The sequence below is a fragment of the Danio aesculapii genome, chromosome 20 (assembly GCF_903798145.1).
Source record: "Danio aesculapii chromosome 20, fDanAes4.1, whole genome shotgun sequence".
NCBI classification, from domain to species: domain Eukaryota; kingdom Metazoa; phylum Chordata; class Actinopteri; order Cypriniformes; family Danionidae; genus Danio; species Danio aesculapii.
The window spans coordinates 7435266-7460627 of NC_079454.1; the positions used below are offsets into that span (position 1 = coordinate 7435266).

Below are 25362 nucleotides of genomic sequence, written 5' to 3' on the forward strand. Positions count from 1 at the left end.
CAACCCTGCTTCAACACACTTACCTGTAGGTAGGGCCAGACGGAATCTGTGGACGTTTTTTGCTCTTTCTGCAGAGAAATTTGGTAAAAATCTGTGGATTTCTGTGGAATTTTTTTGGAAGTATCATAACTAAAACCTTAATATGTGAAATAAAAAATAATATATTTGTAACTTTTATTTAATGTTTAAAATGCAAATACAATTAGATTAACTTTATTTGGTAAACAAAGCAAGTCTCTCAATGAAAAAATATTAAAAAATATTACTGTACAAACTGCATTGTAAATAAATCAGATGAACATTTTCATATTAGTCAATAATATTACTGTAATTAATTAAAAAGCTGAATAAATATAGATTTACACACGTTACTCAAGTAAATAAACAGAATTAACGATAGGCTAAAAATCGGAGGAATTCTGCACGCGAAGATTCCGTGTGGGCCCACCTGTAGGTTTCAAACAAGCCTGAAGGACTTAATTAGTTTGATTAGGTGTGTTTAATTAGGGTAGGAACTAAACTAGGCGCTCCAGGAACTGAGTTTGACTATACTGAACTTTTACGGTACTAATACACACCTTTGAGGTGCTAATATAGATCCTCCAGGTACAAAATTGTAGCTCATGTACCTTAATTTCTGAATGTGTAGCCATCTTTATGGTCAACATCCATTAAATGAATGGGGTTTGGGAGCTTTTAAAGTCATGTGACAAATAAAAAAGGGCTCTAATTACAAAGATATGTCCATAAATCCCAAATGTACCATTTAAATATGCATAATCTACACTAACAAGATTGCTCATTTTTGTGAATGATAAATTGTGTGTTAAAACTGACTAAGATGTTACTAACTGAATGTTGTCTTGTTGTTTTGGTTGTAGAAAACAGCGAAACCACAGGAGACAAGATGTTAGAGTCTTATCAGCGGCTCAGGTCAGAGGCTCTTAACCTAAAAACATAAGAGAATGTTGGGTAACACTTTATTTTAAGATTAATATAGTACAAAAAATTATGCGTAATCACATGCAGCTAACCCAAAACTTCTATCCTAAGTTCTAATCCTAACAATATAGCAAGTATGTGCAATTAATAAATTTTATGTAGTAGTCAAAAGAATAGTAACTTAAAATAAAGTGTAACTGAATGCCTTTACTTTTTACCTTCTCATCCCAAGATTTTAAGTTGTTTTATTGTTATTATTTTTATATTTTAGCTTCATCGCAGTCGTGCCTCCAACTCCTCCTCCATTTTACAATCCACCATCATTTAACAGATTAGAGGTGAAGAGAGAAAGATAAATATTTGTTTATTTTCCATAAATTGTTTCATGGCCTCATAATTTGTCTTTGTGTTTATTTAGGAACACAAAAAGCCTTTCACGAAGTCGGTGGAGAACCTGGTGGCATCAGTCAGTGCTCACATTAAAAGTAAGAGAACAAAAGTAGAATTCGTACATTGTAATAATGCAGATACCCACAAACAGCTTGAGCCTGATCCAAGTTGTTGTGTCTGTTTCTGACCTCCACAGAACTGTCCAAATCTCAGAATGATTTGAGCGATGCGGCCGGTCAGCTGACGGTGGATCACGGGCACATGATGTACTCGCGGCGTAAGAGTCTGTCAGACGGCGCCATCAGAAAAGCTGTAAGGGCTGACTTTTCTTACACTGTGTCTTTATTATGTGCACAAACTTTTCAGTTGCCTTCTCAATTCAAGGTTGATGTGTTCAAATGTCCATCATTCCTGTTGATTCAAGAATTAAGATCTTCAATTTTCAAATACTAAACATTACCCTCTGGGTTTGAAATCTCTGGTCTTTAAATTATATTTTTATGCTTAAAATATCTTTTAAATATCTTTTATTCAAAAGTATTCTATAACTATTACAAAATAAGGTAACACTTTAATTTAAGATGATGTAGTTATACATGTTTCATGCTGTCACAGTCACTTGCGATCTAGTCTGTGCAGATCGCTGAAGAACTATAAATGCCATCATGCACTTCACTCACACACCTGGCCCAGATCCCCCTTGATTGCTAACACACACAGCTGAAGCAGTTCAGGATTAACTAGATGGACTATAAACACAGCACACACATCATTGCTGAGTCTTGTTTCTGTTTTAAAGTATCACATAAGCGTTTTCCTTGCATTGTCTAGCTGTGTTTTGTACCCTTGCCTTGTTTTATTGTTTACGTTGTTTTGCCGCCTTCGTATGGATTCACTGACAGTCAAGATGATTCTTATTTCCTGGATGAGCCTGTGTTATTAGTTTCAGCATTTGTTATCTGGGAATAACATACCTTGGAATGTAACAACTAACATACTGTAGGCTCATTCTGAAAACCTAGCCCTATATACATTTCTGGAGATCACGAATTATGTAGCCAGAGGTAGGTATGGCTGCATTTCTTCTTTAAAACGAATCATACGAGGCGGTATGACGCCTTTCCTTTTTGCACTTACCAGCTGACCACTTACAGGTACCTCCATATGGATGGTTTTCCTGCTGTTACCAGTTAGTCCGGTAGCTTGACACGTACGTCAGTGAAGTTGAGTTGACCGCGACAACAGGGTTTGACTTTGGTGAAAAATCGTTTCAGAAAGTGGGAAAAAAAAACAAAAACTAAAAAAACAAACAAACAAGTAAATAACAGGGTGAGAATGGGGTAAAATCTGAAAATGTGGTATTTGGATTGTTTTTTAAAACACTATTGATTGGGTTTATGGATGGGTGGGAGTGTTGGGGATCGGTTGGTTGGTCAGTCAATAAGGCAGTCAGTCGACAGCCGCCTCGGTGGATTTATGTGAGAACAGCAAGTGCGAATGGCACTTGTAAGAGAAATTTGAGTTTAGAAAAAGCGTACACAGCTGGTGCATTCGCGAAAACAAAATCTGCAAAAACTGCTCCTGGGACATATTTGGCGCTCTCCAGAAATGTATATAGGGGGTTTTAACAACTGACCAATCAGAATGAAGTATTCGATACAACTGTGTAATAATCTGAGATAACAACCACCTGGATGTACTTTATCCTTAACTAATGAAACCACATTGTAAAGTGTGACATTGTAAAGTTTTTTTTTTACATTTTATATCACTCTCTTATGAAAAAAAGCACAAAAACACTTTTGTAGCTCATTCACCGTACAAATTGGTACCTTAAATATTTCAGTAAAGTGCACATATTTATACATGTTGTACACTTGTACCATATGCAGATGTACTGACAATCCTGCTGGTGCACTTGAAACACTCATGTTTACATGCTCTTATTCAAAGCAACTTAAAAGTGAGGATTAAAGAAGCACTTCAGATCAACAGAGTAGCAGTATATAATGCTATGACAAGTCTAAGTTACTAAGTCTACAAGTGTTTTTATTATTATTGGGTGAGGTGGATGAGAGACTATGTCCTACTGGTGGTTTGTCCAACCCCCTCACCTATGCAGAGCACACTCAGAATTGCACAATGTTTTCAAAAAGTAGAATAAAAGGTGTGTGGTGCACACAAAGAGGAAAAGAGTGTGTCACTTACAGGTGGTTTGTAAAGCCCACTCACCAGTGTGAATCACACTATGAGTTGCAAGACATTTTCCAGAGACATGGAGAGTTGATAAGAAAGTGTTTGGTGCAAGTTTTGCTGCACTATAAAAAAATGAATGACAAGAAGTTAACAAATATTTTTATGTTACTTTAATTGGTTTCAATAAGTTATTCAGGTTTCAACTTAATTGTTTAGGTTATAACGAGTTTAACTTTATATTTTTAGTCAGTTAAATTGATTAATTAATCATTTGACTTACACCTAAAGCAGCATTACAGTGTGTATTTTAAATTATTCAAAGTTTTTTGAGGTATTATGGAAGTTTGCTGACAGTTCTAAGACTGTATAAAAGTTTGAAGGTGCCTGTGACTTAATTTAACTGTAAAAATATTGAGACTGACTCAATTGATTTGGACTATGGATGATGTTCTGGTTGATTTTTTTTTTCTCTTTTGCAGCTGTGCAAAGTTCCGAGTTTACCAATTCTGTCCACAGCGCAATCCACTTCAACAAGCACACTTTGCTTGACAGATGATGATGTTTCATACACATCCGCATACAGCGATGATCAGCGGGTGTGTATTAACACAATCTCTAATCGGTTTTCTGAGTGATCAGATAAATGCTGAGAGCAGAGCTTTCAGTTACCAAACTGTCGAACGTCTGCTAAAGTCTGCAGAATAATCTCTGTAATGCATCAGTTTGATTAGATAACACTTGCAGACTTTCTAACCATGGGTTAGAAAAAAAACAGAAGAGGTTTTATTTCCCAGACTTCAGAGTTTACATAAGAAATTTGATATCACAAGATTATATCTCACAAATCAATATTATATCTCAAAAAATATATATATTTTAGTATCACTTCTGTGTCACAACATCAACACAATAGTGTTTTCATGATTACCGGTTTCAAGGTTTCAAATACCTTAAAAAATAAAAATAAATCTCAATTACCTAATAGTGAAAGGCTACAATGTAAATGTATGTTTATATATATATATATATATATATATATAACTATATACTGGTGTATATACAGTACAAAACACGCTGAAGAAATGGTGAAGAATGGTGAAGAAAGGATTACCAGACAAAAACATCAACATTTTGCAGTGGCCCAGGCAGTCTTAGACTTAAAATGAATTGAGAATCTGTAGAGGGAGATCAGGAGTAAAGATCAGGGTGATGTCAAAGGAGACTCTCCGACCTGAAAGAGTTGGAGCTCATTGCTAAAGATGAATGGACAAAAGTACCAGTGGAGAGACACGCAAAAACTGGCCTGCAGTTATAGCAAGCATTATATTGGTCTAACAACCAATAAAGGCTTTTCTATTTATTATTGAGAACGTTATGAATAATTTTGGACATGCCACTTTTTTGTAAATAATAGCTGAGATTTTTTCACAGCCACAATGATGGCTCGTGTACATTGTCTTATTAACTTTTAGGAGAAGCCTGTCATTTCTGATCAAACAAAAAAATTAATGGTTGAATAAAAGTAACTAAGTCAGAATTTAGCCAGGAGTATGAATCATTTCGGGCTTGACTGTATTTATTATATTATATTAAACAATATATACACATACAGTTAAAGTTTGGTGTATTCCTTTCATTTAAAGTGTGTGCTGCACTAATAAGAATACTGAGCTGAGGGTTGACTTCACAAACTAATCGCAAATTAAATTGCAATAACAATCAGAAAAATTACAATAAGATATATTAGTCAAATCAAACAGCTGTCTGGCTTTTATAAAGCAGCTTTATGCAATATTATGTAAACATGGATCTCTGTAATGTAGTTTTCCAAGTGCAGGTTTAACCAAAAATATCTTTTATTACCTATAAATACACAAAAAACCATGTACGGTACATGAAATGCTACCAACAGTGGTCGATTTTTACATTGTTAGTCACGAAATTGCATAAAGCTACAAATTTTGCTGTTGTTTGCTCATTTTCATCTATATTTCACATGCATTTTAAAACATTGTTCAGGTCATTTTAACAATAAAATTGATAACCGTGAGGATTTTAGTCACTATATTCATGATGTGAAATTTTCATACCATTACATCTCTACAGCGTGATAAAAATGTCATATAAATTCTTCTGATCGTGTTTCTCACAGGACAGCAACAGCAGCACTGGGATGGACTCTGCGCTGTTTGAAAACACTAATAGTGTGACTGGAGAAATCGAGGCAGTTTTGGCCTACAACAACAGGACGTCCTGTTTGGAGATTACGATCAAAGCCTGCAGAAATTTGATGTTCAGAGATACGAAGAAGAAATGTCATCCGTACGTTGGTTTAATGCGTATTACAGACTTACTGTAAATGTTCAAATACATCTGGTGAATACAGTTGTTATAAGGAACTTCAAATAAAAGAAATGCTGTTTCTTTTCGGAACAGGTATGTGAAGGTCTGTTTGCTTCCAAAGAAATGTCACAATTTTAAGATGAAGACAGCAGTGAGGAGAGGGAATAACCCGGTTTACAACGAAACCTTTACAGTGAGTGATTAAATGCACATTATTGAATGTTAATCATTGAGCGCCATTGTGTATTTACATAGAAATATCAACAATGAAACCATTATAATATTGGGATTCGAATTTAATTTAATTTAATTTAATTTAATTTAATTTAATTTAATTTAATTTAATTTAATTTAATTTAATTTAATTTAATTTAATTTAATGTAATTTAATTTAATGTAATTTAATTTAATTTAATTTAATTTAATTTTAATTTTGTTTATTAATTTAAACTTTTGGGGAAAAATTAAGAGATCATTTGCTCGAATCAATTTTTTCATCTTGTCCCAACACTAATCAATTAAGTTTACTTAATTCATTCATTCATTTTCTTTTCGGCTCAGTCCCTTTATTAACTCAAGGTCGCCACAGTGGGATGAACAGCCAACTTATCCAGCACATGTTTTTACACAGCGGATGCCCTTCCAGCTGCAACCCGTCTCTGGAAAACATCCATAAACACTCATACACTACGGACAATTTAGCCCACACAATTTATCTGTACCATATGACTTTGGACTGTGGGGGAAACCGGAGCACCTGGAGGAAACCCACGGAGAACATGCAAACTTCACACAGAAATGACAATTGACCCAGCCGAGGCTTGAACCAGCAACCTTCTTGCTGTGAGGTGACAGCACTACCACTGCGTTGCCTTAAGTTAACTTAATAAATTTAATTAGATTGAACATAAAACAATTAATTGTTTTAACAACTCATTTTAAATAAGAAGTTTGTACTACGTGAAGTTTATTTATAAACTAATTTCGAGAGGATCACATGTTTATGATTTCTTGCGGCTGGTCCAGCGTTATTCAATTTAAGAATCATAATCATAATCATAAACCAATCAGACGATTCCTAAGCCACTATAAAAACCCTAAGTTCCATATAACAGCCATCTTCGTTTTAAAGAATCCCCCCTTTCATCTCACTTCTCCTCCTTTCCGAGGTGGGACACGGTGGCCCAGTGGTTAGCACTGTTGCCTCACAGCAAGAACGTCACTGATTCCAGTCCTTACCAAGCCAGCCGACGTTTCTGTGTGGAGTTTACACGTTCTCCCCGTGCTCATCTGGGTTTCCCTCGGGCTCCCCGGTTTCCTCCCACCGTCCAAAAACATGCAACTTAAGTTAATTGACTAATCCAAATCAGCACCATAGACATGCAAGTAAGTAGTTATCTCTTAAGAGCAATCACTATCTGTTCATTAGCTACTACAGCAGGGGAGTTCTCGAGATCTACCTGAGCTCAAACTCCCCTCTCACATTGCAACAGGAGGGAGCCCCGAGCTCGGGGATCTTATGAGCTCAGGGCTCTCTCCCGGGACAGCATGCTAAACAAGCTTAATAATCAATCATCAGCTAACTGTGAACTCCTGAAGCAGCAGTATAATTTTTGGAGTGTGGCAGTTCCCTGTTTCTCTGAATTTATGATTTATACAATAGATATGTGTTTTCATTGTGTGGGTGTGGTTTTATTTTAATCGGTTAAAATAAAAATATTGTAATTTAGAATTTGTTTTATATAAATATATAGGTGGCATTTTTGCAGGTATGTTTATATAAATTTATGGACAATAAAATACCTCTGTTTTAACTTCAAATGAGTAAAGTAATCAGCATTTGTTGGAATAAACCTTATTTTCAATAACAACAAATGAAATCATTTGAAAAAAATAAATTAATTAATACAGAGAAACCAAGACTTTTCAAGTATTTCCCCCCATATTTTTGTTTATTTTCCATTTTAATTCAAACTGTTTTGTAGTTTTGTTGCGAACTTTAGTAAAAAATATAGCAGTATCTAAAATTGTCTCCTAAACCCTACATTAGTCCACTATTATAGACCACTTAAAGGAGTGAATGAATTCAAGCACTAAGTGCACTGTGATATTGTTTAAAAAAAAAGAATAGGCTTATAAAGTAATATAAAATGAAACTAGTTACATGATATCATCATCTTTTATGGTTAAATACTAAAACATAACACTTTTTATCTTGAGAAAGTTGCAGTTTCGCTATGTTTTGTGATTTGGTTCTGGTGATACATCATTTGTGCTTCCGAATTCAGTTAAGGGGGGCATCACCATGGAGCAGTGGGTAGCACAATTGCCTCACAGCAAGACGGTCACTGGTTTGAGACTCGATTGGGTCAGTTGTCATTTCTGTGTGGAGTTTGCATGTTCTCCCCGTGTTCGTGTGGGTTTCCTCCCCCATAGTCCAAAGACATGTGCTATGCATGTAGGTGTATTGGGTAAACTAAATTGGCTGTAGTGAATGAGTGTGTATGGATGTTTACCAGTGATGGGTTGCAGCTGGAAGGGCATCCGCTGCGTAAAACCTTTGCTGGATAAGTTGGCGGTTCATTCCGCTGTGGCGACCCCGGATTAAGGGACTAAGCCTAAAAAAAATAATAAATGTAAACAAATAGGTGCCATGTTTACAGATATGTTTATATACATTTTTGACAACAAGATATCTATGTTTCAACGTCCCTAATAACCATAATTTTCAATAACAAATGAAATCATTTGGAAAATAAATAAATAAATACAGAGAAACCAAGAGTGTTTTCCTCCATAATTTTATACATTTTCCATTTTAATTCAAACAGTTTAGCAGTTTTGTTGTGAACTTTAGTAAAATCTATAGCAGTATCTAAACTCATCTCCTATACCCTCATTCACTACATTAGTCCACTATTATAGACAAATTGAAGGAGAGAATAAAACCGAGTGAGTGAATTCAAGGACTAATGAGATAGCGTTTTAATGAACTAGCTGATATCATAATTTGTTCTTTAATGGTAAAATATGAAAACATAACACCTTTCGTCGTGAGAAAGTTGCAGTTTCGTTATGTTTGTTGAATTTTTTACGCTTGAATCATTTGCGCTTCAGAATTCAGTTAAGGAAAACTTACTCTCATCCCATTTTGCTGTGGACGCCATCTTGTGGTCAGACATGAAAATTCGTTCAGTCGCGAACTCAAAATGTATTATTATGGGGTTTTCCTAGCTGTTTAGTGTACGTGTTGTACACTCGGTATTGTGGTGCATTTTGGGATGGACTGAGTGGGACTAAGAACATCCACCAGTTTTAGACACCACTACAAATGACTGCTTCCCAAATTGATTGTGATTTCAGGTGAAGTCTGTACTAAACACTGTAAAAATGCTGGGTTCCACACAATCAATTTGTGTTGGGGCAACATGAAGGAATTGAGTTAACTTATTCATTTTTACTAACCTAAGTGGATTAAATTAGTTAGGTTTTCCACCCAAAATCTCAAGAAGTGTGTTGTTTCAGGTCATTTTAAATAAGTAGATTGAACAAACAGCAAACATAATTTTTGGAGTGTATAAAGGTAAAACCTACAGTTGAAGTCAGAATTATTAAACCCCTGAATTATTAGCCCTCCTGTTTATTTTTTCCCCAATTTCTGTTTAACGGAGAGAAGATTTCTTTCAACATTTCTAAACATAATAGTTTTAATAACTCATTTCTAATAACTGATTTATTTTATCTTTGCCATGATGACAGTAAATAATATTTGACTAGATTTTTTCAAGACACTTCTATACAGCTTAAAGTGACATTTAAAGGCTTAACTAGGTTAATCAGGTTAACTAGGCTAGGGTTAGGGTAATTAGGCAAGTTATTGTATAACGATGGTTTGTTCTGTAGACTATCGAAAAAATATATAGCTTAAAGGGGCTAATAATAATAACCTTAAAATGGCTTTTAAAAAATTAAAAACTGCTTTTATTCTAGCCGAAATAAAACAAATAAGACTTTCTCCAGAAGAAAAAATATTATCAGACATACTGTGGAAATTTCCTTGCTCTGATAAACATCATTCAGCAAAAAATAAATAAATCAAAGCGGGGTTATTAATTCTGACTTCAACTGTATGTTGGCCGAAAGAGCTCAAATGAGTTGCAAATTATGAAAATGCATACAGATAGAGAAATACCAACAAACAGAAAACATCTTTGTTAATCCATGTTTAGAGTCAGCGGCGTTTAATATTAATTGTGCTAAAACAACAACAACCAAATGATCAGGATGTTAGAACAAACCAAAAACCCACTTCTCAAATCTCTGATAACACCGCTGACTCTAAGAAGCAGATGGTTTATCATTTTTGGGGGTTTTCTGACACATTTCTGTTATGGTCTTTGCTATTTGCAGCATGTTTCTGTATTTGCATGTGTTGTGAGAATTTGTATGTGCACATGTTGTCAAACTGATGAAGATGTTTTCTCAGTTTGTAAGTGTTTTTCTATTTGCATAGGTTTTCTTATTGTGTAGCATGTTTGAGCTCTCTCAGCCACCATAAAAACTTTACAATAAGGCTCCATTTGTAATATTCACATTCGTTAACACTGAAATTTGTACATTTTTTAGACTGGATGTAATTAGGTGTGTGTTTGTGTGTTCAGTGTGTGTTGTCTGCTGATCTGCTGTCCAGCGCTGTGCTCCAGCTCTCCGTCTGGCACAGTCGAGGACTCAAGCGGAGACTGTTTCTGGGAGAGACGCTCGTCCGGCTGGCAGACGTGGATCTGGAGGACACAGACTCTCAGCGCCCGCTCTGCTGCACACTCAATCCAAAGGTCAGATCTGCTGTTCTTGTGATTCATGCCGCTACACACTCATATTATTCTACCTCACATTCATAAAGTAAGTAGGCTAGATTGTGCTACCAACAGTGGTGGATGAAGTACACAAATAAGGCGCTTATGTAAAAGCACAGATACCCTATTTAAATATTACTCTGGTAAAAGTCCTCCTTTTCAATATAACTTGAGTCAAAGTACAAAAGTGCTTGATTATTAAAGCACTTAGGTAATAAACATAAAAGTATGTACAGATGAATGTTTATTTTGTAAGAAAGTTGAATTAACAAAACTTGCCCTACCTCAATAACCACACTGATAATTCATGATAATTCAGGTGAAATCGCACACTGAACCCCAATCAGATCAGTTTGTTTACTGGAGACTCACTCTGAAAGGATCATTTGAATCAGTGAATACTTCACTGGAGACTCACTCTGAACTGATCATTTGAATTAGTGAATCATTTACTTAAAAATCGTTCTGAACTGATAATTTGAATTAGTGAGTCATATACTGAAGATTCACTCTGAACAGATCAACTGAATCAGCAAATCATTTACTGGAGACTCACTCTGAACTGATTCTTTGAATCAGTGAATCATTTACTGGAGACTCACTCTGAACTGATCATTTGAATCGGTGAATCATTTACTGGAGAATCACTCTGAAAGGATTATTTGAATGAGTTGTTGACTCGCGAACAGATGACAGTCAACAATTCACAAATTAATTGTTCAGTGCGATTTTTGAAGCGATTTAACAAGTTAAATCATCAAATATTACTCTGCGTCTCTAAATTGATTTATATAGAACTCATTCATTCATTCATTTTCATATCGGCTTAGTCCCTTTATTCATCTGGGGTTGCCACAGCAGAATGAACCGCCAACTTATCCAGCATATGTTTTTACGCAGCGTATGCCCTTCCAGCTGCAACCCATCTCCGGGAAACACACACACTACGGACAATTTTAGCATACCAAATTCACCTGTACCGCATGTCTTTGGACTTGTGGGGGAAACCGGAGCACCCGTATGAAACCTACACGAACACGGCGAGAACATGCAAACTCCAGAAATGCCAACTGACCAAACTGAGGCTCGAACCAGCGACCTTCTTAGGTACTTCGTAAGTGATTGTACCCAATACTGGATCTGTAATGTAATATGCTCAATTAAATGATAGTGAATCAAATTAATACATTATCCACAATAAGTAATGATTAAATAAATACATAAATACATTTGCATAATTAAATGGAGTGATTGTGGCAACAACTCATCGTCCTCAGAATTGAATAAATACAGAATAGCGTCATCATAGACAGCTAAATGAAAGGAAGTAAAGCAGACTGCCAGTGAAAGGAACAAATAACACAAATACACAAACTTGCGGGAGTTCTGAGGTGTATTGTTAAATGCCCGTTTCCACTGAGTGGTACGGTATAATGGCTTATAATAATTATATGAGCTGATCTGAGAGCAGTCTGAATCTGAAGCGTGTTGTGTTATACCAGGCTCCTCCGCTGGGTGGAGACGCGGAGCTGCAGTTCACCTCAGTGCTGCTGCCGATCCAGGCTCAGTTCCACATTCTGCCGCACAACAACACACAGACACACGGTAAGAATATAATAAAGTAAAACATAAACTAACCACGATTCTACTGTTATTAAAGAAAGACTCATATATATCCTCTAAATGTGTTTTCTGGACTTTTTATGCTATGTTTGAAATGTTTTTTTTATATACAAACTGGTTCATTGTGAAAACACTGCATGACATGTAAACTAGATTATAGGATTAAAACTGGTTTTATATTCGCACATTCGGACTTTCTCCTTAATAATATCAGTTCAGAAAAGGATTCTTTGTAAATTCTAACTAACAGTATCATATTAGCAAGCTAGTGATGTACAACAAAAAGTCAATTAAATAGTGCTAATGTTGTTTTGAAGTCACACTTGCTATTTCAGATCGAATATTTAAAGTGTGGTAAACAAACAATGCACGGTAAACCATGGGTCACAACAGGTTTTCACTTTATTCAAAAATGAATAATCGGACTTACCTCAGTCAGCCAAGTCCGATTCAAAAATGTGAAAATTTCCATTTCTTTCTTGCTCGAGTAGAAAAGGAATTAAGCTTTTTTTTGTATGTTTCTCCATATAGTGGATTTCCAATCTTTCAATCTTCCAAATTTTTAATGAATGGTATACTAGGTAAGACCATTCAATGTGTCTGCTGGGTCTTAAAAGGTCTTAAATTTCAATTTAGGCCTTAAAAAAATCTTAAATTCACAGAATAATTGTGTTGTAGGCCCTAAATCATTTTAAACAGGTCTTAATCTTGCTTTGTCCAAGCTGCTATATCGGGCCGACATCCATCTTTCGACTAACAATACATCCAAAAAAACTATTTTTTTTATATTTAAGTTTTTTATTGCAAAGAGAAACAATATTGTTACAGCTGTTACACATTTTTACAGCAATTTCCCATAAAACTAATAACGCATGGGTCTCAAACTCAATTCCTGGAGGGCCGCAGCTCTGCCCAGTTTTGCTATAACCATAATCAAACTCAGCTAATGCAACTAATCGAGGTGTTCAAAAGAGTCTCGAACACCTTGATTAGTTGGATCAGCTGTGTTTGATTAGGGTTGGAGTAAAACAGTGCAGAGCTGTGGCCCTTCAGGAATTGAGTTTGAGACCCATGGATTACACTATTCCTCATGATTTTCCATTAGAAAACAAAAATCCATAGTGTGTATCCCTGTATAAGTCTAAAATTTTATTCTTAATGGACTTAAAAGGGTCTTAAAAAGTCTTTAATTTGACTTGTTGAAACCCTGCCTATATTTGTTGTCTGGAATAATTTAGAGCCCATTTAAACTTCATCTTGGAGGTTCAAACCACTGAGAACCGTAAAAGTCCTTTAAACTAACTGTTAGGAAAAATAACTAATACTGAAAGAATGATAGAATATACTGCGTATTCTGGGTATTTTGTGTTTTGTTTCTGTCATTTGTTGAGTAACACTTTAATTTGATGCTCCATTTGAGTATTAGTAGACTGTCTGCTTAATATCTGTTGATACTGCTCCTTCAACAGACATTTAACTGACTATAAGAAACTTTGCACGTACATGTCAGCTTACCCTAATAGTTACTTATAATCTAATGAGAATTAGTTGGCATGTAGATGCGATGTAACTTAAATTCAACAAACGGACAATCAAAATAAAGTGTGAGCATTTGTCGTTGTTGTTATGACGATGTTTGATATGTCTTCAAAAGTATTTCAGACTGAAAGCGCTGTATTGTGTCTCTGCAGGTGTTTTATTAGGAGCTCCAGGCCAGCTCACGGTTCTCCTCACAGATGTGTCCAAGCTGCTCTCCGTGTCTAAAACCGCTCACATCGAGGGGTGAGTCGGCATCTGCTGGAGCTCAAGGCAGTTTATATGCATGAAAATATATGGAAATTAGTAATATGTAGAGGAAAAATACAAATGTTATATTAAACATATATGTACATACATTTATTACTGTTTTAGTGGCTAATATGTAATATTATAAATAAAATGTTAGATTATATAGATCAGAATCAATTGAGTCACTAGCAGTGAAGATTGAACTGTCTTGAACACTGTCTAAATGAAATAAAATATTGTTTAAATTAACTAAATATACATAAACTAAGCAAGATTTTTACAGTTATATTTTATAAACGTATTAAATGATTATTGATTTTATTTGACATTTGACCAGAATAACAAATGAGTATATATATGTATATGTATATGCATATGTATATATATGTATATGTGTGTGTATATATATATATATATATATATATATATATATATATATATATATATATATATATATATATATATATATATATATATATATATATATATGGGGATGAATGTATAATTCATCCCCAAGACCGCAACAAGCTCAGAGCTTTTTTTGCAAAAGAATTGACATACACCCAAAATGAGATGAGATCACAGCTACTGAGCTAAAAAAATTGGCAACTAATATAGGGCCAATCTAAAGGCCAAAGGCTTACGCTTTTCAGCTACAAGTGAATCTACTGATGTTTTGCTTTTATATTTTACATTAGGCTATTATTTGTGCGTAAACATATCTAGATATAGTAATAAACATACCGTTTGTTTGAATACAACATTTTTTGTCATCATTACTGCACACTTTTATGAGTGATCATATCATTAAATGTTACCTTACAAGGGCCTTACAGTATTTTCCGGGTGAAAAGGGGGTCTTGGGCAAAAAAAGGTTGGGAACCACTGGTCTACAGAACAAACCATTGTTATACAATAACTTGTCTAATTACCCTAACCTGCCTAGTTAACGTAATTAACCTAATTAAGCCTTTAAATGTCACTTCAAGCTGTACAGAAGTGTCTTGAAAAATATGTAGTAAAATATTATTTACTGTCATCATGGCAAAGATAAAATAAATCAGTTATTAGAAATGAGTTATTAAAACTATTATGTTTAAAAATGTTGAGAAAAATCTTCTCGCCTGTAAAGAGAAATTGGGGAAAAAATAAACAGGGGGGCTAATAAATCAGGGGGTTTATTAATTCTGACTTCAAATATATATAACAATTCTGACTATATACATATATTGTCAGAATTGTTATATATATATATATATATATATATATATATATATATATATATATATATATATATCTATATATATATATATATATATATATATATATATATATATATATATATATATATATATATATATATACATATTATATATGTAATTTTCTATTAAGAACATATTTTTATCAATATATATATATATAAATAGATACAGACCAAATTCCTCCTTTCCTCTCCACATGAATGTATTTGATGTATTGTATGAACAGTTATATATGTATGATGTAATGTATAAACAGTACTTGTGCTTAATATTTTGACAAAAACCGATTGTGTGTTGTGTTGTTTTCCCAGAATCCTTTGCCTTCCAGGAAACAAAGATTTGGTGCGGAAAACTCCAGCATTGAAGAAAACTGAAGGCGGTATCCGAATGAGCTTCAGCAGTCTGAGCCGACAGGAGCTCCAGCAGGCCACACTCACACTCAACCTGTGGGAGAAAAGCTGCTTGCTCGCATCAGCACGGCTGGACAAAGGTAACACACACACACAAATATTTTCAAAATACTTTATTTTGTGTGTTTATGAGGCCATTTCCACATGGGATCAAAAAAGGTCAAAATGTACTGGTATTGCTATTCTTGTGTGGACATTGGGTGCCCGAACTGTGAAAAAGAAATAGTCCTTGTGGTCAATATAATTACACTACCTGACAAAAGTCTCGTCGCCGATCCCAGTTGTGGATGGCGGAGTGGATGACAACATCGACAGCCTGAGGTATCAAGAAATTTGTGCTGCCCATTACATTACAAACAACAGGAGAGGGCAAATTCTTCAGCAGGATAGCGCTCCTTCTCATACTTCAGCCTCCACGTCAAAGTTCCTGAAAGCAAAGAAGGTCAAGGTGCTCCAGGATTGGCCAGCCCAGTCACCAGACATGAACATTATTGAGCATGTCTGGGGTAAGAAGGAGGAGGCATTGAAGATGAATCCAAAGACTCTTAATGAACTTCCAGATGACTTTATTATTAAGTTATTTGAGTCATTGCACAGATGTATGGATGCAGTCCTCCTAGCTCATGGGAGTCATACACAACATTAATTTATTTTCCACTGCAGCATGACTTTATATTCTATACTGTACATTATTTCTGTTAAGTGACAAGACTTTTGTCTAAGTAAAGTCAGACCTATATTTCTAATTAAATAATTAAAGATCAAGGCATGATCATGTTTTATTTTAGTAAAGTAGAGATCTTTGCCTTTCATATAAGCCACTTCTGATACCAAATGATCAACTAGAAGTCAATTTATTATTTGTTGTTCCTAAATCTTGGATAATCGACAAGACTTTTGTCTGGGAGTGTATAAATAAACTATTATTTGATTGAATTGACAAAAAAATTGTAATGTATCATGATATATATCGTTATCAGACTATGAGATTACTTGATAGGCAAGGCAAGTTTATTTATATAGCACATTTTATACACAATGATAATTCAAAGTGCTTTACATAAACAAAAATAAAAGAGACAAGATTTAGAAAATAAAAACAACAAAGAAAACAATGATTAAAAACTGCTTAAAATGTGTTAAAAAGGTTATAAAAGGATGAAAAAGATATACTAGGGTGATCTGTGGGACGTAGCACAGTGCTCATTCAGTAAAGGCACAGCTAAACAGATGTGTTTTCACTCCTGATTTGAATGTGCCTAATGTTGGAGCACATCTGATCATTTCTGGAAGCTGATTCCAGCAGTAGGGGGTGCAGTAGCTCAAGGCAGATTCACCCTGCTTTGAATGAACTCCTGTAATTTCTAATTTACTTGATCCTAATGATCTGAGGGATCTGTTAGGTTTGTATTCAGCGATCAAATCTGTAACGTATTTTAGCATATCAGTGATAGACAATGATATTGTGATTTTTATTTTCATCATATTGCCAGCCCTATGCACAATACCAGATTAATAACATGCAGAGCGCTCTTCAGAAAAATAAATACATTTAGGTGCTGTGGATATTGCCATATTTTACATATGCTTATAATAGCAGACAGGAGACTAAACTTGGATAGCCATTTGACCTACTTTTTGGCCCCAAGCTTATGTAGCCTACATGTCCATGGCTGATAACCCGTCTCAATAATATGTAGGAGTGGTTGGAATTGAATGACTTTGAATTGAATGAGTCATAAAAAGCTTCCTCCATACTTGAGTCAGACAGACACACACTCGCATATGTGGGTTTATAGGGACGTTTTATTTGTATAAACAGTATCTGTTCCTTTTCCTAGCCCTACCACTAACACAGCCCTCACAGAGTGAATAAATGATAAAGTTTGTTGCTTTAACAAAGATTAATTGAGCTAAACTATTAAATAAATAAAGACTATACAGTGTTATTTTAGATTTGATCATTGAATTTCTTCACCTCAATATTGTAGTAGTCCAAAAACCATAAAGCACTGTTTATTTAGTTTACTTTTTTTAATTACACTTAATATATATATATATATATATATATATATATATATATATATATATATATATATATATATATATATATATATATATATATATATATATTAGTTAAAGTCAGAATTATTACCCCCCCCCCCCCTTGAATTGTTTTTTTCTTTTTAGATATTTCCCAAATTATGTTTAACAGAGCAAGGAAATTTCCACAGTATGTCTGACAATATTTTTTTCTTCTGGAGAAAGTCTTAGTTTTATTTCGGCTAGAATAAAAGCAGTTTTTTAAGTTTTTACATCCATTTTAAGGTCAAAATTATTAGCAAATTATTACATTTTTTCAATAGTCTACAGAACAAACCATCGTTATACAATAACTTGCCTAATTACCCTAACCTGCCTAGTTAACCAAATTAACCTAGTTAAACCTTTAAATATCACTTAAAAGCTGCGGTCATACTTGACTTTTCTTCCCATAGACTTCCATTCATACGCACGCAAACGCGTCAGACCGGAAATGCGGGGTCATGCGTCAAGTTTTGCAGGTTTCTGCGGTGCAAAGTTCAAGCTTGGTGAACTCTGACCTGCGAAATCGCATCACTTGACTGCGTGAGACCAATCGAGGATAAAAACAGGACCTCTCTGGACAGGAATTTAAAATATTGAGCAATCGTTGGCTTTTTTTAATGTCTAATCATCTTGTTTAATCCCGCCCTTATTCGCAGCGCCGTACGACAGAATTTCGCACACACAAAGCCCGGTGTGACCATAGCTTAAGCTGTATAGAAGTGTCTTGAAAAATATTGAGTCAAATAATATTTACTGTCATCATGGCAAAGATAAAATAAATCAGTTATTAGAGATGAGTAATTAAAACTATTATGTTTAGAAATGTGTTGAGAAAAATCTCTCCGTTAAACAGAGATTGGGGAAAAAACAGGGGGCTAATAATTCTGACTTCAACTGCAGATATTTTTGTATATTTTGTGCACATGCACTCCCCTACAAAAATCATCCCAATCAATGTAATATTGTGAATTCTTCACAAACAGTTATTTAAGTCATATTGTGAAATTACATATTGCAATATATATTGCAGAAATGCTAAATATCGCAGTCAGTTTATTCCAATATCGTGCAGCCTAAATTACCATAATAATAATAATAATTACAAAAATAATCATGACAAATATTGAGATACCAGAACCAATTTCTGACATCAGAATTGCATCTATAAATGAGTGTCAACAGACTTTTCCAAAATAAATAAATTGTCAACTCAAATATGGGCTCGTAAGTGACTCCGTCTCGTTGTTTCATCAGAATCCTCATGGCAGCATCTCCAGCGGATGCCAGGAGTTTGGCAGGACTTCAGTCTTCAGCTTCAAGCAAACGTGAGGTCGTGATGAAGAGCAAAATCCTTTCCTTCAACCTACAGACCCTGACTGCATTCCAGTTGTTTTTCATGCTCTTTACATGCTAACTTCCCTAGCTCTCCAATGTACTCCATTGATTACATCACACAAGTGTCATTGCTGGCAGAACATCTGAACGGGTTTAAATGGAACGCCCATAACCCTTGAGCACTCGGGAACTACACACTTGTGACGTCACAATTGTATTATATAGGTCAGGGGTGTCCAAACTCGGTCCTGGAGGGCCGGTGTCTTGCTGAGTTTAGCTCCAACTTGCTTCGACACACCTGCCAGGAGGTTTCTAGTATATCTAGCAGGAGCTTGATTAGCTGGTTCAGGTGTGTTTGATTAGGGAGCTAAACTCTCCAAGACACTGGCCCTCCAGGACCCAGAGTGGACACCCCTGGTACAGGTGCTAGAATAGACATATGAAGCCACCTCACTCCTTTAATCAAAATCAAGGGATCAAGGGCATGTCCATGTAAGCTTCCCTCGTACACTTGATGAAGTGGAATGTACTTTAAAATGGCATTGGGGATTTCCCTATGGCAGGGGTCACCAAACTTGTTCCTGGAGGGCCGGTGTCCTGCAGATTTTAGCTCCAACCCTAATCAAACACACCTGAACAAGCTAATTAAGGTCTTACTAGGTATTCTTGAAACAATCAAGCAGGTGTGTTGAGGCAAGTTGGAGCTAAACCCTGCAGGGACACCGGCCCTCCAGGACCATGATAGGTGATCCCTGCCCTAAGGCATGGGTCTCAAACTAGATTCCTGAAAGGGCTGCAGCTTTGCACAGTTTTGCTCCAACCCTAATCATTCATTTTCTTTTCGGCTTAGTCCCTTTATTAATCTGGGGTCACCACAGCGCAATGAACCGCCAACCGGATGCCCTTCCAGCTGCAATCCATCACTGGGAAACACCCATACACTAAAATACAGCTAAAATCTGCAGAGCTGTAGCACTCCAGGAACTGAGTTTGAGACCGCTGCCCTAAGGGAACAAGTGAAGGGAAGTTAGCAAGTGTGTCTAAAAGTGGACAAACAGGACGTCATCGGTTCATCACTTATTATTTAACGAATATTGTTTCATAAATTTGTATTATTTAATCATCTAAACAGAGTATCTGCCATCATATTACTGCTATTTAATAAGTCACCCACAGCTCGTCATCGTAAATCTTTATTTCTAATATAATAAACACCTTTTAGGGGAAAATAAATAACTCCAGTTGTCGTGAAGCTCAATGATACTTCAGTTACATCACTACTGGTTTATATGAGGTTATACACACACAGGCATTTCACACTGCAGGTTGCTTTAACTCAAGGTTTAATAACTCTCTCTCCAGGTTAGTAGCTTCATAACCCAGGGTTAAAAGCAATGCCACAGGCTGGCGGTCCATAGTGTGAGCTTATCTGTGTATGGATGCTTTCAAAATAATATATCAAACACAAGCGCTTAAAGTGCTGCGAGTGATTAAAACCGCTTGTCCTAACAGGGGAAGATCAATTAACGAATTAACAGTGATTCAGTAACAGCGAGCATCATTTCGGAGGAAACAAATACATGGGGACCTACAGCCTTTGTACAAACTTGCCACAGAGAACAAAAAAAAATGATGCGACAAAAATACTTTATGAAAGTGGCACCAAATGGTTACAGGCATCATAGAAACAACTGACTAAAGTGTGCCCATTTGCATGTCACGCAAAATAATCTGAACGTCTGGTGGGACCAAATGTAAGACTTATCCAACCCGAAAACCAGAGTAAAGGTGTCAACACTACATGATTTATGCTAATTTTTAAAATCGTATTTATTCAAATATAAAGAGCTGCTAGCGTGACAGCGAGAAACTCTTTAAAAGGATAGTTCACCCAAAAATAAAATGATTCACAGTGGTTTCAAACCTTCTATTGAACCGAAAAGATATCTTGAAGAATGCTAGAAACAGGTAACCATCGACTTCCATAGTATTTGTTCTCCTACAATGGAAGTCAATGGTTACAGGTTTCTAGCATTCTTCAAAATATCTTCTTTTGTGTTCGATTCAGGTTTAGAACCATTTGAAAGAGTCAATTTGAATTTGTGTGTGAACTATCCCTTTAAATGACATTCAGACTCATAACAGTTAATGAATCAAACGCATCTCTTTCTTCATCCCACTGTCATGGCGATAAACATTCAGTAACTAGTTCATTTCAAAGTCGTATAAAATCAGTTTAGCCTCTAATGCAATGATTTCCCATGCATCTGAATGCAATCCATTCACACGCACTCTAAATATAAACAAGTGTGTGTGAGCGTATATGTAGAAAATGCTACCTTACAAATGACGCTCATCAAATAAGTAACATGAGATTTGGGAACGAACCAATCAATCATCATCATTTGGGTCAGCACAGAATCAATTAGCAACCTGGACTATCATTAATGAAGTACATCATCTACCCCGAAATAAACCTTAAATAACCCAAAAGACAGAAATAAATAAACACTATAACAAATATTCTGGCCCAAGCCGTATTCAACATGAAGGAAAGACGTTTAATATAGAAGACGACGACATAAAAGGATGATCATACTGCCGAGCCCTTTTTGCTGAGTGGATCATTAACAAGAAAGGAAAAAAAAAAGACCCTTATTACAACCCGAACTAATTTCAAAATGATAATTTGGCTAGATTATTGAATTACTAACACATAATTAACAAACAAAAGGGGGGGGGGGGGTATTGTTGGCACGTGTTTAAATATTCGGTAGCTTCATATTGTTTGTAAATGGCAAAAGCAGATTTATTCCAGTACATTCGGTGACTAAAATAATGAAGTAAAAGTCAGTGGTGTGCTTTGGTGAAACTGGTAACATTTTACAACAAGGCTCTATATGTTAGCGCTAATTAACTAACTAGTCTTGGCTTGTTTTAATTGCTACATATTTAATTGATTGTGCTCCCATTCAGATTTGCTTATTTAAATCATGCGTTACAAGCCAAGACTGATCAGCCGTTGTGTAAATGAATGTACTGGTACAGTATAGAACCTTACTGTAAAGCGCTACTGGGATTAAAAGGTAAACATCCCGTGTGTGTTTCAGTATGTTGACTGTAAGATCCTGTGCGTTGTTTTGGTTTTTCAATAATTTAGTGCATGTTGAACCAGTGGTCTTACTAAATCAGTTGTCGTGTGTATGTGTGTGTAAGTGTGGTGTTTTGTACGCAGGAAGTGCCTCTTGCATTGACCACTCAGACGTAAGGGATAGTAAGAAAACAGACAAGGGCTTTGAGACGCCTTCTTTCCCTTCCCTCCCAAAGTTTCCCGGTCCAGATGGTTTTATAAGGCCTCGAACTCATCGATTCTCTGTTTGGTGTTGCCCTGGCGGATCTGCCGGAGAGTTTTGTACTTGTCTCGGCCGGCGCGCACGTTCTCTGTGTGCAGCAGGTCGTTCTGGGTCTTCTTGGTGTCGTCTCGAGCTTGGGCCAACTCTGAGGTCAGAGCCTGTGAAGGAGAGAACGTGAGGACATTAGTGATGCTTATCTTTGTCCATTTTATCTTTGAAATTAGAGGCAATCTCAACTGATACATCCAGGTTGGGATACATCCATGCCCCTTGGAAAGTCTCTGCATGGCCCTGGCTCCTCCCATTATTTAAAAACAGCCAATAGCGATTGGTTTTATCACACCTCTGCCAGTGAGAGTTGTTGAGCTCAAGCATGTCAAATGAAAAGTGAGTGAAAAGAATTTAAGGCTAAGTTCAACCCTGTTTTGGAGCACACTAGCTCATACACTCACCGGCCACTTTATTAGGTACACCTTACTAGTACCGGGTTGGACCACCTTTTGACTTTAGAACTGCCGTAATCCTTCATAGCATAAATTCAATAAGGTTCTGGAAAATTCCTCCAAGATTTTGGTCCATATTGACATGATAGCATCACGCAGTAGCAGCAGATTTGTCGGCTGCACCTCCATGATGCGAATCTCCCGTTACACCACATCCCAAAGGTGCTCTATTGGATTGAGTTCTGATGAAGCCATTTGAGTACAGTGAACTCTTTGTCATGTTCAAGGTCACTTAAATCACCTTTCTTTCCCATTCTGATGCTCAGTTTGAACTGCAGCAGATCATCTCGACCATGTTTACATGCCTGAATGCATTGAGTTGCTGCCATGTGATTGGCTGAATAGAAATTTGTGTTAAGTAGTTCGACAGGTGTACCTAATAAAGTGACCAGTGAGTGTAAATATCCTTAAGACAAACATACAGATTCTAACACCTACAAAAATAAAAAATGACCCATACCAGTGTGTGTAAGCTAGTTACCTAAACCAACGTTATCTACACTGAACTAGCTGACAGTCTTATATATTCAGACTATTAAAGCCAATTTATACCTCTGCATCAAGTGTATGCAGTACCTTCACCATATGCTGCACACGTCTTAAAAAAAGGTATTGGCTATGTGCAGGGCGTGCATCGTCTGATACTTTGATCATCCAGTGCAGAAGTTTTGACCTTATTCTTCAATGTGGAAGTGCGCTCGTATTCGCGAATGTTTTAGAACTTCCGATTTACTCGCCTATGGGTGAAATGACTAAACGGCAGAAAAAGGTCAAACTACTTGCTCTACAAAGTGTGTTCATGGCTACACACAAAAAGTAGCAAGATTTCTTTGCAACATCAAGCAGCAAAGTGAGCTGGATTTAAAGCCTAGAAATCAATAGAAGTGAATGGAACTGGAGGTCTTGAGTCGAAAAAAAAAAAAGAAAAAAAAGATTCCAATAGCTGATCTCCAGGCCAGGCAATTTTCAAGCGCGCCTACTTCAGCCATGGTAAAGCAACAAAATTCCTTGATGCCATATCAGCAACTTAATCAATTTTGCACCAGTACCTGCTCGTACATCAAGAATAAGGTCAATAAATTGGACTTCAGACTGCCAGCAGAAGTTCTGGACTGCACTTTGAATCAACCAAGAGGCTGCCTGATTGACATGTAAAGTGTTTCAAATCAACGTTGTTCTTTCAGCTCATGTTCAGGGCTTGTAGGAAGATCCATTTAGAAGTCTTAAATAGCCAAATCTTCAGAATGATGGCAGCAGCTCTGGACTCTAACAGGGCTTTCTTGGGCAAGGACTGGCAAAGGGGGCATCTGACAGACATCCTAAAGCAACCAGTCACAATTTGTTTTGTGCAGTGCCATGGTTATGGGCATGAAAATGTAATCCCATTTATAGATATAAAAAAAAGATAGATCTTCAGAATGATAGCAGAAAGTCTGAACTCTTTCTTTTCTTGCTCCTACTGGCAAACATAGGGATGTGAAAATGTAAAGCCCTACAATAAGTGATCACCATGGAACCATTTAATCATTTAAAAACATCTTTAGTCCTCAAGAGTCCTGGTCACATCATCACAATTTCCTTCATCCATAGGGAGATTTGGCATCATTGTGGCTTTGTTTCCAGCCTCTGGAATCTCCCTGAAATCCAGAAGTACTCATCCAATCATTTGGTGACTTTCAATCTACTGATGAGTTTTCAATTCTATGTGTTTGTTGTTCAGCTGATGATCTGCGGACATCACTTCTGAGGCTGAGACTATGCAGCTCATAACATTCGGACTAATCTACAGTTTCTCTTTAACTTGTGTTAGGAGCGGTTTATGTTTGGGAGTTGATGTGTTTGGCAACAGCGTAGCTTCAGGACCGATGGTTACTTCAGAAAAGGGATCTACTTTGCAAAATCACATTGACCATTCTTAACCCCAACTGCTATCCGCCCCTAAAGACAGAGGGTTATAGGTTTTTATAGGTTTAAAAGGCAAGCGCCAACTCCAGCCTTAAGCCTAAGCCTAATCCTATTTCCAAAATCTGGTTGATAAGAGTGTTGTCCAGGACCAACAAAGATTTGTTGGCGGTATCACAGGAATCACACGGGACAACCTGCTGAACCAAAGTAGAGCATGTTTGTAGACATTCCTGAGGCTCGAGATTCCCATCAACAAAGCATCACTATAGGCTTCTAATAGAGGAGCAGTACACCTGCTGATTTACCTTTAACATGGCTATTATACACAAACTCCAATGATGGAAGACAACACTAAAGCCTTCTTTATTACT

The 25362-nt window shown here is 36.2% G+C and overlaps 2 protein-coding genes across 2 annotated transcripts in view; one reads left to right on the forward strand and one right to left on the reverse strand.

Moving 5' to 3' along the window:
• The window catches only part of sytl3 (synaptotagmin-like 3), a 38329-nt gene extending 17948 nt beyond the window's left edge, over positions 1-20381 (forward strand). Inside the window, exons 5-16 of the mRNA XM_056480684.1 lie at positions 882-933; positions 1214-1280; positions 1361-1427; positions 1529-1644; positions 4008-4124; positions 5681-5850; positions 5965-6064; positions 10533-10703; positions 12227-12329; positions 14039-14129; positions 15709-15887; positions 19150-20381. Coding sequence (XP_056336659.1) covers positions 882-933; positions 1214-1280; positions 1361-1427; positions 1529-1644; positions 4008-4124; positions 5681-5850; positions 5965-6064; positions 10533-10703; positions 12227-12329; positions 14039-14129; positions 15709-15887; positions 19150-19232 — 1316 coding nt within the window. The 3' untranslated portion in view covers positions 19233-20381. The remainder of the gene's footprint in view (positions 1-881; positions 934-1213; positions 1281-1360; positions 1428-1528; positions 1645-4007; positions 4125-5680; positions 5851-5964; positions 6065-10532; positions 10704-12226; positions 12330-14038; positions 14130-15708; positions 15888-19149) is intronic.
• A 26-nt stretch (positions 20382-20407) lies between these two features.
• The window catches only part of ezrb (ezrin b), a 66965-nt gene continuing 62010 nt past the window's right edge, over positions 20408-25362 (reverse strand). The window contains exon 14 of the mRNA XM_056480682.1: positions 20408-22741. Within this exon, the coding sequence (XP_056336657.1) occupies positions 22577-22741 (165 nt within the window). The 3' untranslated portion in view covers positions 20408-22576. The remainder of the gene's footprint in view (positions 22742-25362) is intronic.